This window comes from Tachysurus vachellii, chromosome 5 (genome assembly GCF_030014155.1).
Source record: "Tachysurus vachellii isolate PV-2020 chromosome 5, HZAU_Pvac_v1, whole genome shotgun sequence".
NCBI classification, from domain to species: domain Eukaryota; kingdom Metazoa; phylum Chordata; class Actinopteri; order Siluriformes; family Bagridae; genus Tachysurus; species Tachysurus vachellii.
The window spans coordinates 31,545,075-31,563,960 of NC_083464.1; the positions used below are offsets into that span (position 1 = coordinate 31,545,075).

The window sequence follows — 18,886 nt, forward strand, 5'->3', positions numbered from 1 at the left end:
ACACATGCGGATCCAACCTTAAGTTCTTAAGCCACCCAATAAAACAAGACAACATGATGCAGAAAGAACAACAAAGTTGCTGTTGAGTGCTTCAAAGTGTTCCATTTTACTGAGAAAGCAGATTAGCCAAAGCTTCATGAGGCCGGCCGATACCATACAGTACAATGTTTTGGCTATTTACACATCGTTGAGAGAGCTCCGTAGCCTTTGGTCATGAAGACATTTCCTCAACTGCACAAGTTTTTATAACCCCATGGTATCTCCTCTGGTTCTTGAAGACCTCACAGATTTATGAAACGGATATTCAGCTGCTCTTTTATGAATCCGCATCAACTCAATTAGCTAGAGTTGATACAAAAAAACAATAAGATACAACATATTTTATTGGATCCTCTTTGCCTCATAGATCACAACACTTAAAATGGTGTTAACTGCTGTGGCTATTTATCCTGGAATGATGTTTATCTTGTTCAAGGAGCTTTTGGAGAAAAGTGCCTTTGGTAAAGATCATCCTTCCTGGTTTATAATCCAGCACCAGTTTCACAAAGAAGTTTCAGACGGCACCGAAGGCTTTGTAATTATCTCTGTAAATGGTGTGAAGACATGAAAACATTTTGATAGGATATAATGAAAAGCATGTAGGTTGCTTTGGACTGTCTCCAGACAAAAAGTCTAATCCCCATGTCTGGATTATTGGACCAAGACCGGCGCGCTGGGGTAAAGGGGGTACCAGCAGCACAAGGTAAAGGTACAACAAGTCAAGTGTGACTGATCCATCCTGACTTCCACCTAAAGTCACAGCAGGAGCAGCTCCTTTGGTTCTGTCTGACTGCATCCAGCTCATGCCCCAGAAGCTCCTCCAGTACTCAGTACCTTGCCCTGCAGGGTTCTCAGTGACACATGCCAAATCTGGAATTATTAAAAAATTCTCCTGCTTCTTTGGGTTATTTCTTTGAGTGCACACCTGCCCAGCAGAGCGTTCGGATCCAAATACCCTTAAATACTCAAATACCCTTCGTTTCCCAGTTCTGCGGGGTTAAACGATGGCACGGTTCACGCCGCACCAAGCAACTGTGCAAGTTATACCAATCCCAGTGCCAGGAATTAAAATGTGTTCTATGCCACACTGTACAGTAATGGTCATTTTGTCAAGATTTCATTATTATCACAGAACACATACAATAAAAAAACACATAAACAGTAATTTAAGGCAAATTTATTAATAACCGAGGCAACAAAAGCATATCGTCGCTGTCGGGCGGAAACCTCGTATGTCCAAATTTGGTCAAATTCATATTTTTTCACATATCGATGCTATTGGTCAGTCCCCACGTGGGTCTGTTATTTTTACAAGTTATTAACCAATCTAAAGTTTTGAAAATAGCTTGAGCGCAAATCTCATAACTCCATTGGACACTTCAACTGTCCACCTCTTCCTCACTCCGTGGGAGAGCTTCACGGCATATTTCTCCTCAAGAAGAGTCGCAACGAATCAACACGTCTTCGGAGGTAAATGTCTTCAAAACACTGGGCTCAAAGAAAAAAAAAATCTTGACCCCCGCTAGTTCTGGTGCTCGTCTGAGGACAGGAATTTAGCGCAAGACAATCCACTGTAACGCGGACTAAACCCTGTGCACTGCAGATAAGGTACGGTGTTTTTTTAATTTCCTGAAAAATAACGGTTTTGGAGATACGAGGATTCCGTCTGACAGCGACGATATGTATGTATGGAATATTTGGTAGTAACTAAATATTCCAATGTAAATCCTGACCTTGAACATAAATGCTGTAATTACATAGATTCCCAGGTTCGCAGTAAAATTTTGCAGCGTTGCACTATGCACCTATAAAACATGTCTACGCCGTGTTTAACGGCTTGTGCACACAACCAATAGGAAAGCTTCTGACACTGATTATAAAGCAAACCATGGAAGAGATGAAATTTAGAAAGTGAACTGCACTTTCTTCACCAAAAACATCTCTTGCCAGAACTTTTTGCCTGGCTGTTGAGGAAAAGTCCAAACTAACCGTAGATTATCGCTGCTACAAAATAAGTGACAAGCGTTCGCTATAACTAATGAGAAACTAATGAGTGTAATATAAAAATCACTATTAACCACCAGCAGACCAGCGTAAATTATTTTCTAATTCGGTGTCATTTTTTTTAACTTCCTTTTAATCCTGTAATTAAAAAAAAAACACACACAAGATATTCACTTCACTACTCTTTAAATATAGGCGTATCGACTGACGACTTCTAAACCCGTACCTCTAGAAGGGGTATATTAAAAAATTCCACATAGTGTTTTAAATGTCAGCCCTGTGGTGGACCAAAATCAGGCTTATGCTCTGACTCAGCAGTCCTCTTACTCCACAGAAAGGTTAGAATTTGGCCCAGCTTAGCTTCAGACACCAAAAGGTCAGACTACTGTGCATTCCGCTGAAGTGTGTGTGTGTGTGTGTGTGTATACTGTATATATGTATATGAGAGAGAGAGAGAGAGAGAGAGAGAGAGAGAGAGAGAGATGTGTAGCATATGTATAAGGGAGTTAAACTCTCTCTCAATATATTTAAAAAGCAAATGTGACAGCAGTATTTTTTTTGTAACAGCCAATCAGTGCCTTAAAATAGAACCCTGCACTTGCTTAACATGAAAATAGGTATTTGATTCGAGCGGAAAGTAAATTTGAGAAGTAAAGACCCATTCTGACCTCGCTGCGAACGAGCACAGCACCGTTTTTGTCAGCCGAGCCGAAAGTGAATAGAGCTTCTATTTCGATTTTTTCGGCCCAAAGCTAAACTTTTCCTCAACACAACACAATAAAAAAAAAAGCCAGATCCTGAATCTCCAAGTTCCAAGAAATACCAACAACTAGGAGTTTGACTTCCAGGAACAGGAACCACACGCTGCCAAAAGTCCACTTGATTCACTCTGAAAACATCCATAAAACCCAAGGCAAAAAAATTTACGGCCCTTGGGCTGCTGATGTGTCCGGGGGAGGAGGGAGGAGGGCCTGTTACGACCTATGCAGTGTGTGGAGTGTTATAACCAACACGGCCATCGTGCTAATGTCAAACCCGAATTCCACGAGCGCGTCTTCTTCAGGAGCCGTTAAATGCGTCACTCTGCTAACCGATGTGGACCTGACAGCCACAAGGCCATGAAAACACTAAATAAGATTTATGTTACTTAATCTTCAGAAATGTTTCCTGTTAAAATGCCCAGTGTGGATGGTTTCACATTTTAAAGTAGGGGTGTGAGTGGCTAACGTTATTAACTATCATTTAATTAAGTTTTAATGCCTCACCGAGACTCTAAAACACAAGTGGAGATTAAAGTTTTCATTATTTCTCTATAAGCTCCACAGTTAAGACAGGAGTTAAGGGAGATTTGCTCTGAGTGCTAGGTCAAGCCCAGTTGGACTTCAGCCCAGATTCCCACCACTCCCAACGTTATATAATCCTCCATAGACGACTTATATCTTCATCTGGCTAGACATAAAAACTCACGTAGATCAACCTTCCCTGTGTGATTCCCTGGTTTCACTGTGCCACCTCCGCACCTCTCAGCCCCACCAAGCCTATGAATGCTTCATTCTGCAGTTCTTAAAACAGATAAAATTGTGAGGCAACAGGAGCTTGGTATTAAAGCGTTCGGACTCTTTTGCCTGTAACAGTGTCGCAAAGGGACTCTGATGCACCGGCGGCAGAAAGCCGGCCGGCTAAATGAAAGGCCTGCACCGAGGCCAGCTCTCTGCGGGGTCGATGCCGCTGATGGATATTTCCCACTGGGTTTGAACCGCTGCACGTGGATACAAACAATGGCTAAGAGAGCCCTTCAAAACAAGCTAGTTAAGCCTTTGTTTAGATGCTCTTACATCAGGTTGCGCCATGTGAATCAGATGCGCTCAGCCCAAAGGAATGCACAGCCATGCCATGGCCATTCATTTGCTCCTGGTCTTCATTCAAGCATGGACTCTAAATTTACAAGCTATGACAGGTACATTGAAAAACAAGCGGCAGTCTTCTCTTTCACTCTCTCTGTCCATTTCTCTCTTCCAGTCAGTTTTAAAACGGTTTTATTTGACTCGTCAGCCACTTTTATGTATACATTAAACGTCTACATTTGACAAAGCGGGGTCCTACGAACATAACCATAGGGTTCATGATCTGTTTACTTGTCCTTGGAGTTTTTATGCTTAGCCTGGATGCTTGACTCTAATAACTCCAGACTTCAATAACTGAGTAACACTTGATTACTTTCTGAGGAAAGGCAGAATCTTATTTCACAGATAAACGAGTCCCTAAATAAAGTCTGTATATGACGTTACATAAAAGCAGGATGACATTGGATGGTTTGTTCCGAGAGCATTTTATATGCAAACCAAAATTAGTACCTCTTTACGCTGAGGTTTCTTCATCATTCAGTAAACGACCTGCAATTTTTTTTTTTTTTAGAAAAGGGAAGTAAATAATGCCCTAAAGTAACTAAAGCACTTTCTTTGCGATGCTCACTTATTCACTGCTTTATTCACTACGTTTATTGGATATCAATTTTTAACTCCGCTTTTCAGCCGTACAAAAAAAAACATAGACATGTTTGTACGATGCCGTGAAGACATCACTGACACTGTGCACAAGTCTTTATCATGATAGCATGTGTTGACATGTTTGGACATAGGACCAAATCGTTCTACACAGTATGGACACCAGTTGCTGATCATACGATTCAAGATCACTTAAGCTAAGCTAAGCTAAAGAACACCGATGGCCTTACCTTAGTAAAAACATACGTTTTATAACAAAACATAAAGACGGGTTTATTTGCAAGAGAAACAGCTGATGTTTTACCTGATAATTTGGGTGGTGTAGGAAGTAATCCGGACATCCAGCTACTGCCATGTTAGTAAACGTTCACCTCTTAATTGTACATTCACTTGTAACAGAAGCAGAAAAAGAGCCTGGAAAAAAAAAATAAATAAATCAATAAAAAAAAAAAAATAAATAAAAAAAAAAGAGTTATTTCCAGAAACTTCACAAAATTTGAATGAAGCCCATCTTTACAAGGTACTATAGAGGTCTAGAGTCTTGACTAAAGTACTGAATACATCATATAGGTTTGGCTTCTGCTTTAGAAGTTTTACTAACAATACTGAGAAGAAACTAGGCCATGCATTTCAATACAGAAAAATTACAGGATCACAGAAACAAAAATACCTCTTAAATACCTCAAAAGGCTTATAAATAAATACATGTTCCCAAGTTAGAAGAAAAAAAAAAAAAAAAAAAGAACGAAATCCACTGCATCAAAAGTCGATGTGTCACACAAGAACTCTAGATAGTGTCTAAAGCTAACAGCTAAAAGCTAAAGCTGTGTAAATAAACACCACCAAACTCAAATCATTTTGGTTCATTTTGCTATTTGGTTATATTCAGTTAACACACTCGCGCGTATTTACACAAACCTTTGGTGAGGGATGTGTGGGAAGACGCTGGGCTGAGAATGTACTCTTTGTTTCTCTGGTCGGAAATACGGAGACGGGAAACGTAAACAAACAGTTGGCAAGAGCACACAGAAGTCAAAGAAACCAGGCAGCCAAGCACAAAAAAAAAAACAGGGCTGGCGTTAAATACAAGGTTAATTAAATCTCCTCAAGTGGTGCAACAGTCACTCCGTCACTGGAAGAACACAAGTTTGTATCCTGGGGATGATATACCCATCCGTTGGGGCAATATTAACACTGCTAACTGGATGAAAGCAATGACATACTATCTGTTCTTTGACAATCGTGGGCATCTGTCAGCTTGTGTATGCGAGATACGGCAGATATGGCAGCTTTTGGCCATAACTGATCCTCAGAGGTGCTACATTTAGTGAAATGTTGATTTATGAACTTGTCTGATAATTCTTTAGACTCACAGAGAGCATAAATCTACAAGGAACATGCCATCACATGCGCGTGGGTTGGGGGTATAAACTGAGCAGGTGACTGAGTTGATAAGAACCTTCACCTACCCCCTAAGGGTAAATATGCAAAAGACACTTGGTGGGTGTGGCCTTACAACTCCAGGTTGCCTGGTTGGGTCCTAAACTCGAGTTACCTCAGAGATTTTTCTGGTTTCCATTCATTCACTCATCTCACGGGGAGCGGGGAGCCAGTGCCTATCTCAGGCGTCATTGGGCATCAAGGCAGAATACACCCTGGACGGAGTGCCAACCCATCACAGGGCACACACACACACTCTCATTCACTCACACACACACTACGGACAATTTTCCAGAGATGCCAATCAACCTACATGCATGTCTTTGGACCGGGGGAGGAAACCGGAGTACCCGGAGGAAACCCCCGAGGCACGGGGAGAACATGCAAACTCCACACACACAAGACGGAGGCGGGAATCGAACCCCCAACCCTGGAGGTGTGAGGCGAACGTGCTAACCACTAAAACACCGTGCCCACCCCGGTTTTCATTATCAGGAGAAAACAATTCTGAATACCAAAAATTGCGTATCCATTAATGGCCAGGGTTCTATACAGCATAATTGCCTGTACTCTCTAGTTTGTAGGGATCTCATAGTCTTCAATCATGGTCAATCATGGTCATCTAAGCTCATGTATGTGGAAGAGGGCAAAGAGTGTCTTCCTTCAGAGTGTGCCATGCTTGCCAGTGATGCAGTGATTTGGATGCAGTGATCCTGTCACATAATCTGAGTGAGCTGGCTGCTCTGCCCTTGATCAAGTCCCTAAACCTGCACCTAATGCTCAGTTGTATAAACAAGTGAAACACTAGTCGCTCTGGAGAAGGTCTGCCAAGTGCCATAAAGTAAATCGGAGAAAAAGCCTCTAAATTTGAAGGACCAATCAATTGATCATGTGCTGCAATAGACAGTTATAACAGTTATATAATAGTTATATAATAGAAACAGTTATATAATAGAAAGGCATAAACAATAGTTTATGCCTTTCACGCCAAACTGACCTCATCAGGTTGACGATTTGTTGAAGGATCGCATGATTTAAAAACATTAAACGATTGAAATATTTCACTCTTCTTTACAAGCTACAAGAGGTGTCTTCTCATACAGAGGTGTGGAACGCGAAAGCGGCGTGCAACGTTTTACATTCACTGGTACAGGAGACCTTTGTGTTAATTGCCTTAAAACTTCTCACACTCGATTGGTCAACCACGGATTAAGTGCCAGCTTAAAAAAATCACACAACAATACGGGCTTTTACGTTCAGGAAGATCATTCAGAGGGAACTTTCATCAACAGTCCCATGTTTGATCAACAGAAGCACTTTAAATACTGGTCATTTTTATGAGGGTTCTTTGCGTAAAGCAACAAACACATCAGATTCCAAATGGACAAAAGCTGTTGTGCTTAACAGGTAAAACCTTGCCTCGGAATCCACAGGCTAAGAGCCGTGGCTGGTTTTGCGTTAAGAACTTTATGAATACTTACACTGTACATGCTGAGCCTTAATGCCTTGCTGTGATTAACACCCGAGTAACACCAAAGTCCTGGAATTTGATGAGCTCCAGGTATTTGACGTAAATTTCCGTTCTGCATATTTAATCAACCGCAGCGTCACTGTTGCATCAGGGCAATAAGTTAGTTGCTTACGTTACGTTATTATTTTTTTACTCGAGTTAATAAAAAAGAACAAAATCCTACTACACCAGTCTTCCATAAAGAATCAAATGTTATCATATATCCAGTTTTGTGTATATATCTCTCGTCGCTGTCGGGCAGAAACCTCGTATGTCCAAATTTGGTCAATTTCATATTTTTTCACATATCGATGCTATTGGTCAGTCCCCACGTGGGTCTGTTATTTTTACAAGTTATTAACCAATCTAAAGTCTTGAAAATAGCTTGAGCGCAAATCTCATAACTCCATTGGACACTTCAACTGTCCACCTCTTCCTCACTCCGTGGGAGAGCTTCACGGCATATTTCTCCTCAAGAAGAGTCGCAACGAATCAACACGTCTTCTGAGGTAAATGTCTTCAAAACACTGGGCTCAAAGAAAAAAAAATCTTGACCCCCGCTAGTTCTGGTGCTCGTCTGAGGACAGGAATTTAACGCAAGACAATCCACTGCAACGCAGACTAAACCCTGTGTACTGCAGATAAGGTACGGCGTTTTTTTAATTTCCTGAAAAATAACGGTTTTGGAGATACGAGGATTCCGCCTGACAGCGACTATATGTATGTATATATAAAATGAAGATTATATATATATAAAATAATTTTTCTGTCAGAGTTGTCAGTCAAGATCACTTAAATACTTACGGACACCCCACCGGATATTAATTTTTCCTCAAAAAAAAAAGATTGCAGCGTTGTTAAATAATTCAGATTTTTTACCTTGTCCTTTTCACACTGCCGTACATTTCCTAATCAGTTGTGTAGAATCAACGTTAAATCCTGGTCTTTTTTGAAGACCCTCTGTCATATAACACATCGTTTGACCGCGCTGTTAAAGCTTTGTTGAGGTTTTTAAGGAAACAAAGGAGAACGGAGCGTCGCATGCTGAATGATCCAAACTACAGCGAAGAGGCTACGTTCTCTATACTGTAAACACTTACTGTAGATTCACTGCAGACAGAAAGGAAGGGAACAGTAAATCCTTTAATTCAGAGAAAGAACAACAGTTCCCCCAGGCGCACTCGCACAGCCAATCATCTGGGACTTTGTCTCGGAATTATTTGCTGGGAATTCTGTTCAGGAACAGAGCTGAACCTGAGAGGAACTGTGTATTCAGATTTCTACTTCTTATAGTAACTTTTCCACTTTACAAGAACAAAAACCAGATCCTAACACTTTGTAAAAATGACCTTTTTTTGGTAATTGTATTATTTTTGGTGCCTTAATAAAATGGATAAAAAGCAAAATGTCATTTCCACAATATTATCTTTTCATTAAGGAGACAATTATTTCACATTTCTGGAAGCATAATCTAAGGGACCATATCATCATCTTTACACCACACTTAATGTTTACACCACACCTCCCATAATGTTTTTACTCCTTACATACAATCAGAAATAATAAATTAATTAAGGTAATAAATTAGTGAGTAGATAAGAATTTATCTGGGTTTAGTTAGGTTTGCAAAAGTGATCTTTAAAAAAGGGAAAGCCTAGAAACTTAAGCCCCATAGGACAGCATACACACACACACACACACACACACACCCATAGCTATACACACACACACACACACAGCTATACACACACACACACACACACCCATAGCTATACACACACACACAGCTATACACACACACAGAGCTATACACACACACACAGCTACACATACACAGCTACACACACGCACAGCTACACGCACACAGCTACACACACACGCACACAGCTACACGCACATACACAGCTATACACACACACAGCTATACACACACACAGCTATACACACACACAGCTATACACACACACACACACACACAGAGCTATACACACACACACACACACACAGCTATACACACACAGAGCTATACACACACACAGAGCTATACACACACACACAGAGCTATACACACACACACACACAAACACACACACTAACCTTCACTACAGAGGGCAGTTATTCCGATAACCAACAACGTACAAAAAAATAAATGAATGAAAATGTGTCTATGTGATTGGCGTGAGCCAAACATCAGGTTTCACAAGTTAAAACATCTAGGTCAAGGAGTACAAGAAGGCAAAAAGCAACGGTCTAAAATAGGGCTATGGAGCTCAGTGTCAGCATGATGACACAAAATCCCCAATGGATGTTTTTGTGGGTAGCTCCAGAGCAAAAAAGTGCAAAAAACAAATAAATAAAAAGCAAAAGTGCTTTGTCTGCTAAGTTCTGTCGATGTGTCCCACCCGAGCTCCACGCCATTCACAAGGTCAGAAATTCTTTCTCCCAAATCGGGCCGTGCTTAAAAATATTTGTGTTATTCATAGACGCGGCTGTCCAGAACGAGAACAGTAACACAGGAGGCACACATGCATGAAGTACCAAACATACTGCAGCTTTCAGACCCACACTATTTTTTGGGACCATTAGCATATCCAAGCACTGACATACCACATACAACAGAGCACCAAAAACTACCCTACACACGTTATTCAACAGGAGGGGATTAAAGATTTAAAAACGTGGGGTCGGAAATACAACGTTTACCCTGTTAGGATTACAGGAAACATAAAAATATGGGCAATTTTCGAAAAATCATATCCCAACAATCTCATTCCCAAAAATCTGCCAAAGAAAGATCACGTTTTAAAAAAAAAGAATCAATAAATATTATTGTGATAATAAATAACACAATGATAAATTTGTACGTTACTGAGAGAATAAACTGCAAAAATCCTCCATTGAGAACTGGAGACTCCTTCCATAAATTTCACAGAAAAAAATGTGTCTTCGGAGAATCTAAAATTAAACGATGTAATAAATAATGATTAATAAATCTGTCAGCAGAGAAAAATTTTTTTTCATTCAACTAAAAGAAAAAGAGGGGGTCACGGTGGCTTAGTGGTTAGCACGTTCGCCTCACACCTCCAGGGTTGGGGGTTCGATTCCCGCCTCCACCTTGCGTGTGTGGAGTTTGCATGTTCTCCCCGTTCCTCGGGGGTTTCCTCCGGGTACTCCGGTTTCCTCCCCCGGTCCAAAGACATGCATGGTAGGTTGATTGGCATCTCTGGAAAATTGTCCGTAGTGTGTGATTGTGTGACTGAATGAGTGTGTGTGCCCTGCGATGGGTTGGCACTCCGTCCATTGATGCCCGATGATGCCTGAGATGCACAGGCTCCCTGTGACCCGAGGTAGTTCGGATAAGCGGTAGAAAATGAGTGAGAGTGAGTAAAAGAAAAAGACAACAAAAACAAACCCAACTCTATCCTTCATCTATACTTACACTAATGATGTCACCTTAAACTCCAATGAAACTTTTCCTATCTCTCTAAATTTTCACTTAATAACTTCAGCAAGAAATCAGTTACTGAATAAGGGCAAAATCACCTGAACAAATCCTGGCGTTTAAAGGGTTAAAGAAGAAAATGCGTCTCGTCTCTTTGTCGAAACGGAGCCGTGTTGCTGCGGGGAAACGTACGACTCCGTGTGGGAGAGCGTCTCAGATTCGATGCCTAAACAATATGATTTCCACAAAAATTCAATTACAGCAGTTAAATATAGACATAAGTGAAGAGTTGAATTTATTTATTTTTTTTAATATTTCCAGATTAGTGGTGAATAAAATAAATTTCCTCTAGCTTTAAGCAGATTTAACCACCGAATGCTTTCAGCTCTTTCTGATCTTAATAAACTGTGAAGGAGCAAAATTAATAAAAGCATCAGTGGAACCTCAAACTTAAACTTCATGCACCTTCAGCTTCGTAGCTGCGTTAAGTTACTCTGTTAGTTTTAGTACACTGATAATGTTTGGGTGGGCAGTTGGTCAGGTGGTGTTGGGTTTCTACTTTTTTTTATCTATAATAGCAGCTTGGATAATTGTAATTTATACACCTTTACTTAAACTGGCTGACTGTCCACTAGATAGACATGTATTTTTTTACTGGATTTTTTACTGAAGAAAAGAAACATTTCTGCCGGTTTTGTTGTGTTCAGGTTCAGTACTGGATGTCTTTCACTTCACAGTGCTGGTTAATATGAAGCTCATATGAAAGTAGGTCCTCAGGGCTTTTTTATGAGCAATATAGACATAGAAAAGTTCCGAAAAGACAAAATCAATCAGTTTTTTTCTCACAAAATGTTTCTATCTTTAAAGTAGCTGATGATAATCTTTTCTCTGCTCTGTGAGATGCACTAAGTGCTTGTTCGCTTTATCTTTAACCAGTAAAATTCTGTGTAACGTTTTCCCAACAGAGCAAAAAGTTTCACACTGAAAGCCAACAGAGTCCAGATTCATTTTACATCAGACTTGTGGCAATAAATGAATTTATTTAAAGGTGAGGTCTCCGTTGTTTGAAAGCCAATGTTGACATTTGAAATCACCAAAACAAACACGCCCCTAACCCAAATGGGTCCCACCCCTGTATTGATAGCTCCGCCCACACATACATACATAACCCAGGCAACTACTGGAAAGAAATGTGTCTATCATAGCTGAAGTGAAGAACAATACGATTGTAGATAAACAAACAAGCAAAAATGACACACAAACATAATCATGTAAAGGACAAAGACATATATTAGTTCTGTGTAACAAAACAAAACCAACGTTACTCACCTATCGAGAAGGAAAAAAGCGCCTCGGCGTCTTAAGTAAAGTTGGTCACATATTCACAGACTGGAGTTTCCCGAGTCAATAACTCCTGAGCTAAACACTGTTACTACACAAAACACGGTTGTAGCTGCGTCTCTACATTACTACGATAGAAAAGAGGTGTTATTTGTGTAGTAACAGTGTTTAACTCAGGAGTTATTGACTCAGGAAACTCCAATCTGTGAATATGTGACCAACTTCCTGCTCCTTCAGTTCTCTCCAGCACTGGAAAGCTGATCCTATATTAACACGTCCTACTTCTTACCTTATCGTAAGTCTTTCTTCTCTTTCTTTCTTTGTTTTTATCCTCCATGTCAATGTTAAAACCGCTTTCTGCTAATGTCACACATGAACACTGAACACTCTCTCCGCCCATATTGACAAGACACGCCCCTTTCTGCTCATTGGCTACATGTTTGTTTTGATTTTTGTTTAGTATTCGGCCCGACTCAGTTTTCTGAAGCATTTCTCAAACAACGGAGACCCCACCTTTAAATGTCCCATAAGTCGATTTCCAATCCATTGGCAGGCTGGACCCCCAGTGTACTGGTGAAAAGGGTTAACCTGACGCTGTAAGATACGTCTTTTAAATATTTGTGTTTTTTTATAGTCGTTTCTTAATATAGTCCAGAATAAAGAATTTGCAAATGGGAGAAATTCTCTGTCCTTATTTACTGAACCATTCCATAGCGTTCAGTTATCTTGAAAAGGCCCCAAGATCATTTAGACTGATCACACTTGGGCCAAAATCCAGTGAACCATTCTGCCCTGAAAATAAGGGCTCCTTAAATACGTTTCTATAGCAACAGCTCATTCACAGGTAGCTGAATGGCCGACTATGTACACGATCTATAGTGAACAATAAAAGGACTTCTTGTATACGTAAAATAACTGCTTAAGAAACATTTCCTGCCTCGTGATTCCTTGCATCTCAAAATGAAGCCACGTCCTAGTTGTTTAATGCCTTTATCTACTCAGGAATGCTGAGAGCACCTTTTTTAACCAGATGGGATGTCAAGAGGATCGCAGCTGAGTGGCATACACCGATTTGTAGGCCAAAGTGCAAAGGAAGGAGGCGAAAGAGAGCGAGAGAGAACCTCTGGAATGCTGGAATGCAGCTCGCACTGTTGTCCAGCTGTGGCTTCCAGAGACGGAGAGAAAAACGGACAACAGAAGGGGCGGAGCCGAACGCCTGAGGAGGACATACTGAGTACATATTTACATTCACATTCCTGAGTACAGCTGAGCAGTTAAGGGTCTTTCTCAAAGACCAGCAACAGTCCTGGAATTCACACTCGAACCCTTAAAAGTTACTTAAATAAGTGACCCGTGACTGCACCCTTTATTTCTTTCTTTTATGAGCAGTCCTGCATGAACATCGATAAATCTCTCTCTCTCTCTCGGTCTCTCTCTCTCTCTGTCTGTCTCTCTCTCCGTCTCTCTCTCTGTCTGTCTGTCTCCCTTTCCCTTCTCTCTCTCTCCCTCTCGGTCTCTCACTCTCCCTCTCGGTCTCTCACTCTCCCTCTCGGTCTCTCTCTCTCTGTCTCTCTCTCGGTCTCTCTCTCGGTCTCTCACTCGGTCTCTCACTCGGTCTCTCACTCGGTCTCTCACTCGGTCTCTCACTCGGTCTCTCACTCGGTCTCTCTCTCTCACACTCGGTCTCTCTCTCTCTCACACTCGGTCTCTCTCTCTCACACTCGGTCTCTCTCTCTCACACTCGGTCTCTCTCTCTCACACTCGGTCTCTCTCTCTCACACTCGGTCTCTCTCTCTCACACTCGGTCTCTCTCTCTCACACTCGGTCTCTCTCTCTCACACTCGGTCTCTCTCTCTCACACTCGGTCTCTCTCTCTCTCACACTCGGTCTCTCTCTCTCTCACACTCGGTCTCTCTCTCTCTCTCTCACACTCGGTCTCTCTCTCTCTCTCTCTCACACTCGGTCTCTCTCTCTCTCTCTCTCTCTCTCACACTCGGTCTCTCTCTCTCTCTCTCACACTCGGTCTCTCTCTCTCTCTCTCACACTCGGTCTCTCTCTCTCTCTCTCACACTCGGTCTCTCTCTCTCTCTCTCACACTCGGTCTCTCTCTCTCTCTCTCACACTCGGTCTCTCTCTCTCTCACACTCGGTCTCTCTCTCTCTCACACTCGGTCTCTCTCTCTCTCACACTCGGTCTCTCTCTCTCTCTCACACTCGGTCTCTCTCTCTCTCTCACACTCGGTCTCTCTCTCTCTCTCTCACACTCGGTCTCTCTCTCTCTCTCTCACACTCGGTCTCTCTCTCTCTCTCTCACACTCGGTCTCTCTCTCTCTCTCTCACACTCGGCCTCTCTCTCTCTCACACTCGGTCTCTCTCTCTCTCACACTCTCTCTCTCTCTCTCACACTCGGCCTCTCTCTCTCACACTCGGTCTCTCTCTCTCTCACACTCGGTCTCTCTCTCTCTCACACTCGGTCTCTCTCTCTCTCACACTCGGTCTCTCTCTCTCTCACACTCGGTCTCTCTCTCTCTCTCTCACACTCGGTCTCTCTCTCTCTCTCTCTCTCTCACACTCGGTCTCTCTCTCTCTCTCTCTCACACTCGGTCTCTCTCTCTCTCTCTCTCACACCCGGTCTCTCTCTCTCTCTCTCTCTCTCTCACAGTCTCTCTCTCTCTCTCACTCGGCCTCTCTCTCTCTCTCACTCGGTCTCTCGGTCTCTCTCTCTCACAAGGAGAGACGGCTCAAATCACACAGCCTTGCCTTGTTTCAGACATCCAGTTAATGCCTAGACAACACTGAAAGCTTTCCTGAGTGACCAAATTAAATTAAAGCCCATCAGTTCCAAGAAAGAATTTTAGCACTAATCTTGTAGTGTTGCAACTGGACTGCCAAGAAACTCATGAAAAAAAATAATAATATAGATATCACTTACTAAACTGAATCCCTTTTTTTAACCACATTCTCTTTTAATGTCACTGTGATGATGATAAATGTGATGATGTAATTATTCATTTATAATCATGTTTTATATTGTGGAATGTTTGCGAAACTAGTTTATCTCATCACTTATGTTATGGTAGATATGATATGTAAATATGATATGATGATATGTAAATCTCTGCCCCAGTCTTAAGTGAATAAGACAAATAAATGCTTGCACTGACACTGGAGACTCCTTCCATAAATGCTGAAAAACCTTATAAACAACTACAAATTTTGTTAAATATTACATTGTTAGGATTAGATCATGTGCCATGTCCTCCATAGAAACTCTCAGAGCAGGTTGTTGCTATGGAAACAACAACCTATTAGTGCTTTAATACGGTACAAACCTGTAATTTGCCTTGCGCCCAGCACTAATGAATTACGTTGAAATTTGTCCCCTATCTGTCTCATCATATGTAGTATATTAATAATAAAAACAGAAACTTCACATTCAGAATTGTTACAGTTCCAGGTATGTAAAAGATGTGGTCTCAAATCCCTTTGTTGTGCGTCGATTATTTATCAAGAAGAGAGCTTCAGGCATGCTTCAGACACCAGAGATGGGGGACTCGAGTCATATGACTTGACTCGAGTCAGACTTAAGTCGCAAATTTGAGACTTGCTTGACAAATAAAAAAAAAAAGACTCGACTTGACATTATTAAAAAAAAGACTCGACATTCATGACTTGAGACTTGACTCGGACTTGAGTTAAATGAATCAGAGATGAGGGACTCGACTTGACTCATGGCTTGAGACTTACTTGTGACTTGCACATGTGTGACTTACTCACACCTGTCAGACACTCATACTAACCAGTTGTTAAGTACAGGTTAAATAAACCCACCTGATGCACCAAGTCCACAAGATACCTACTGTAACTTTATTCCAGAACAAACGTAAAATGAAACACCAGCAGAATCATGTAACCTGAACATGCAACACAATCCTCAAAATGCTAAAAAATAAATAAATAAATAAATAAAATACGAGTCTGCAGATTTATGGAAACTGGAGACACTGTAGGCATTAGATAAGCACGAAACAGCCCATAAATTTGCAAGGGGCCGCAGCCGTGCTTTCACTTTGATGTATTCCAACACAAGACACTCTTCAAGGCTATACAAATACCCATTGCACGAGCCTGTCAAGATCCCGATTACCAAAAGAAAAAGCAGAGTGTCGACTTGCAACCATGTTGACAGGATTAAAGTTGATGTGCCATGACTGCACTGCTCAAATCTCCTAAATCAACTATATGTGAAAAGGGTTTTTTTTCCCCTACCTGTAAGAATCGTCTCTAGGCCATCACACAAGTACATACATGTAGGACGTGTCATACAAGTACATACTCACAGGATGATGGAAAGTGATCGTTACAATGATATCTTTAAAAACCGAAACGCTTTGGTTCATATCAGATTTAAAGGATGGGTGAGGAATGGAGGGGGTGGGGGGGTAAATAGAAAACATTCGATTAGGATCTAGTTTTGTCTTATTCACATTTGGGCTGACTAGAAAGCCAAGCCAAGAGAAAGAAATTGTTGTGCCTTAATCAATGGTTTTATATATTATATTAGTTTTATCTGCTCAGATGAATATATCTGTGATTATTTTTAATGACATCTGGTAAAGTAAAGCCTGTCTGTTTTGAGGCAATGCCAAAAGATTGGTTCTTGTTAAAGCTATAAATAGTTCTCGAGTGGCCTTCAGTGATTTTTCACACATCCCCTGCATGACTAAATCTCGCAGCTCTGTACTTAGGAGGTTAATCCGGGCCAGAAGGGATCTACCCACAGCATAACAAGAGTGTCAAGCTTGGGTGGTGTGACAACAGCCGTTGCATCTTCACTTAAAGGGGGTTAGGCTTAGGAAGCAGAAATAGCAGGCTCAACGCTAGGTTAGACGTAGCTATTCGGGCTCATGTCATAGACAGATCTAGAGCAGGTTCAGAAGAAGAATAAGTGAAGATCACAAGGTTGAGCCCTTTTTGTCCTATAAGCACTGCTTTGGCACTTCTGTGGTATGGTATCATCAGGATTACTCCTTTTACGACTCAACAGCTGTTTGAACCTTTGTCTTCTTTGGCAAATTTCCTAAGGGACCAAAGACTGATACTTGGGGAATTTGTTGCCTAATGGTTAGAGTGTTTGACTCCTAACCCTAAGGTTGTGGGTTCGAGTCTCAGGCCGGCAATACCACGACTGAGGTGCCCTTAAGCAAGGCACCGAACCCCCCGGAAAACCCATCACATCACTTCAGATATTTACTTGTCATCTAATAAAGGGGTGCACAGAAATCCCATTTCCAATCCCACCAGCTCCCACATTTCCTACTCCAGGATACTTTCAGACAAACTAAACCTCACTGACAAAATATAAACAAATTAGTAACTCAAGCCATAGTCACCGTGACCAGGAAAAAACACTTACTGCTGTTAAATTAATGGAAACCCATGAGACCAGACAAGTGATTCATCATTTAAGAGAACATTTTTCCACTCCTCTAGAGTTCAAAGTTTTTTACACCACTTCAGCCAACTGTGGCATGGCACATCATGAGCTTAGACCCGACGAGACACCTGGGTGAAAGATCACCTGCGAGTGACGTACTTCTGTTTGGGAGGAGTATAGCGCTGACGTATGTGGCTTGAACAACCACATTCAATTACACCTGTCCAGTTTCATCTGAAACGCGTCCCAGACCACCTCCTGAAGTGGTTTGTACTGTCGGATTTATATCCGTCTCCAAAACGTTTCGGAGGGCATTTAGACCTGGTCTTTTTACCGTTGGATAGCTATCGGATCACAGAAAATGCATGAAGTGACCAGGTGTAATAACAGTCAGTGTTTAATTACAGACGACGCACGAACATGTGCTTGATGTTATGCACCTGTTACCGATGGGTGTGGCTGAAAATCCAGACTCAATTATTAGGAGGGGGTTTTTATACACTTTTGGCCATAAGCACTCCTAATCTTGTCCTTAAGTATTTTTGGTTATATCTGCTGTTGAATCTATAAATCTGTAATACACAACAAGATAAAAACTAAAGTACAGAGACTTTCTTTCAAATGCAATATTGAAAAAAAGTTCACAACCATTTGTCTGGAGTGTGAACTATGGAGATATTATTTTTGAAGGTTAAACAACTGAGCTTGAAAAAAGGCTTCTTGGAACATAGACTATCACTAATTACAGGAAGGTTTGAGTTGGTTCTCGTAGGAAAGTGAACTAACAGGACTGGAGCTCTTGAATAATGGCCCCATGTCTGCTGTGTGAGTGGGCTGACCGGATCCTTCCAACTTTGTAATTTAGCCAGTCCCATTAATGCTTTACAGAAAGGCAACAAAAATAGGGTTGTCAAGTTAGATTTATGTCACAGACAGTGTTGGGGATGTGAAAAGGAGCAAATGGACCATTTTCATGCACTGCTACCAAACTATCCATAAAAAAAGTACATCCTGTGTGGACGTGGTAGCTCCAAGGTGGACCATCACATTCTCCCAACTGTAAATAAAATACACAACAACAAACTGGACAAAAAGTCATCTCTACTTGGTTGTCAGTTACACCTCTTGATCCACAAAAGTTCTTATAATAAGAAGGGTGTTAGAACAAAT

The 18,886-nt window shown here is 41.3% G+C and overlaps 1 protein-coding gene across 9 annotated transcripts in view; it reads right to left on the bottom strand.

Annotated features, from left to right (window-relative positions):
* The window catches only part of grb10b (growth factor receptor-bound protein 10b), a 64,701-nt gene that overhangs the window by 36,501 nt on the left and 9,314 nt on the right, over nucleotides 1–18,886 (bottom strand). For 7 of the 9 annotated variants that reach the window (XM_060871196.1, XM_060871192.1, XM_060871200.1 and 4 more), the window contains exon 2: nucleotides 4,852–4,961. In XM_060871196.1, coding sequence (XP_060727179.1) covers nucleotides 4,852–4,902 — 51 coding nt within the window. In that variant the 5' untranslated portion in view covers nucleotides 4,903–4,961. Of the gene's footprint in view, nucleotides 1–4,851; nucleotides 4,962–5,465; nucleotides 5,680–18,886 lie in introns of those variants that run through there. The other 2 variants (XM_060871197.1, XM_060871193.1) reach the window with 1 other exon arrangement.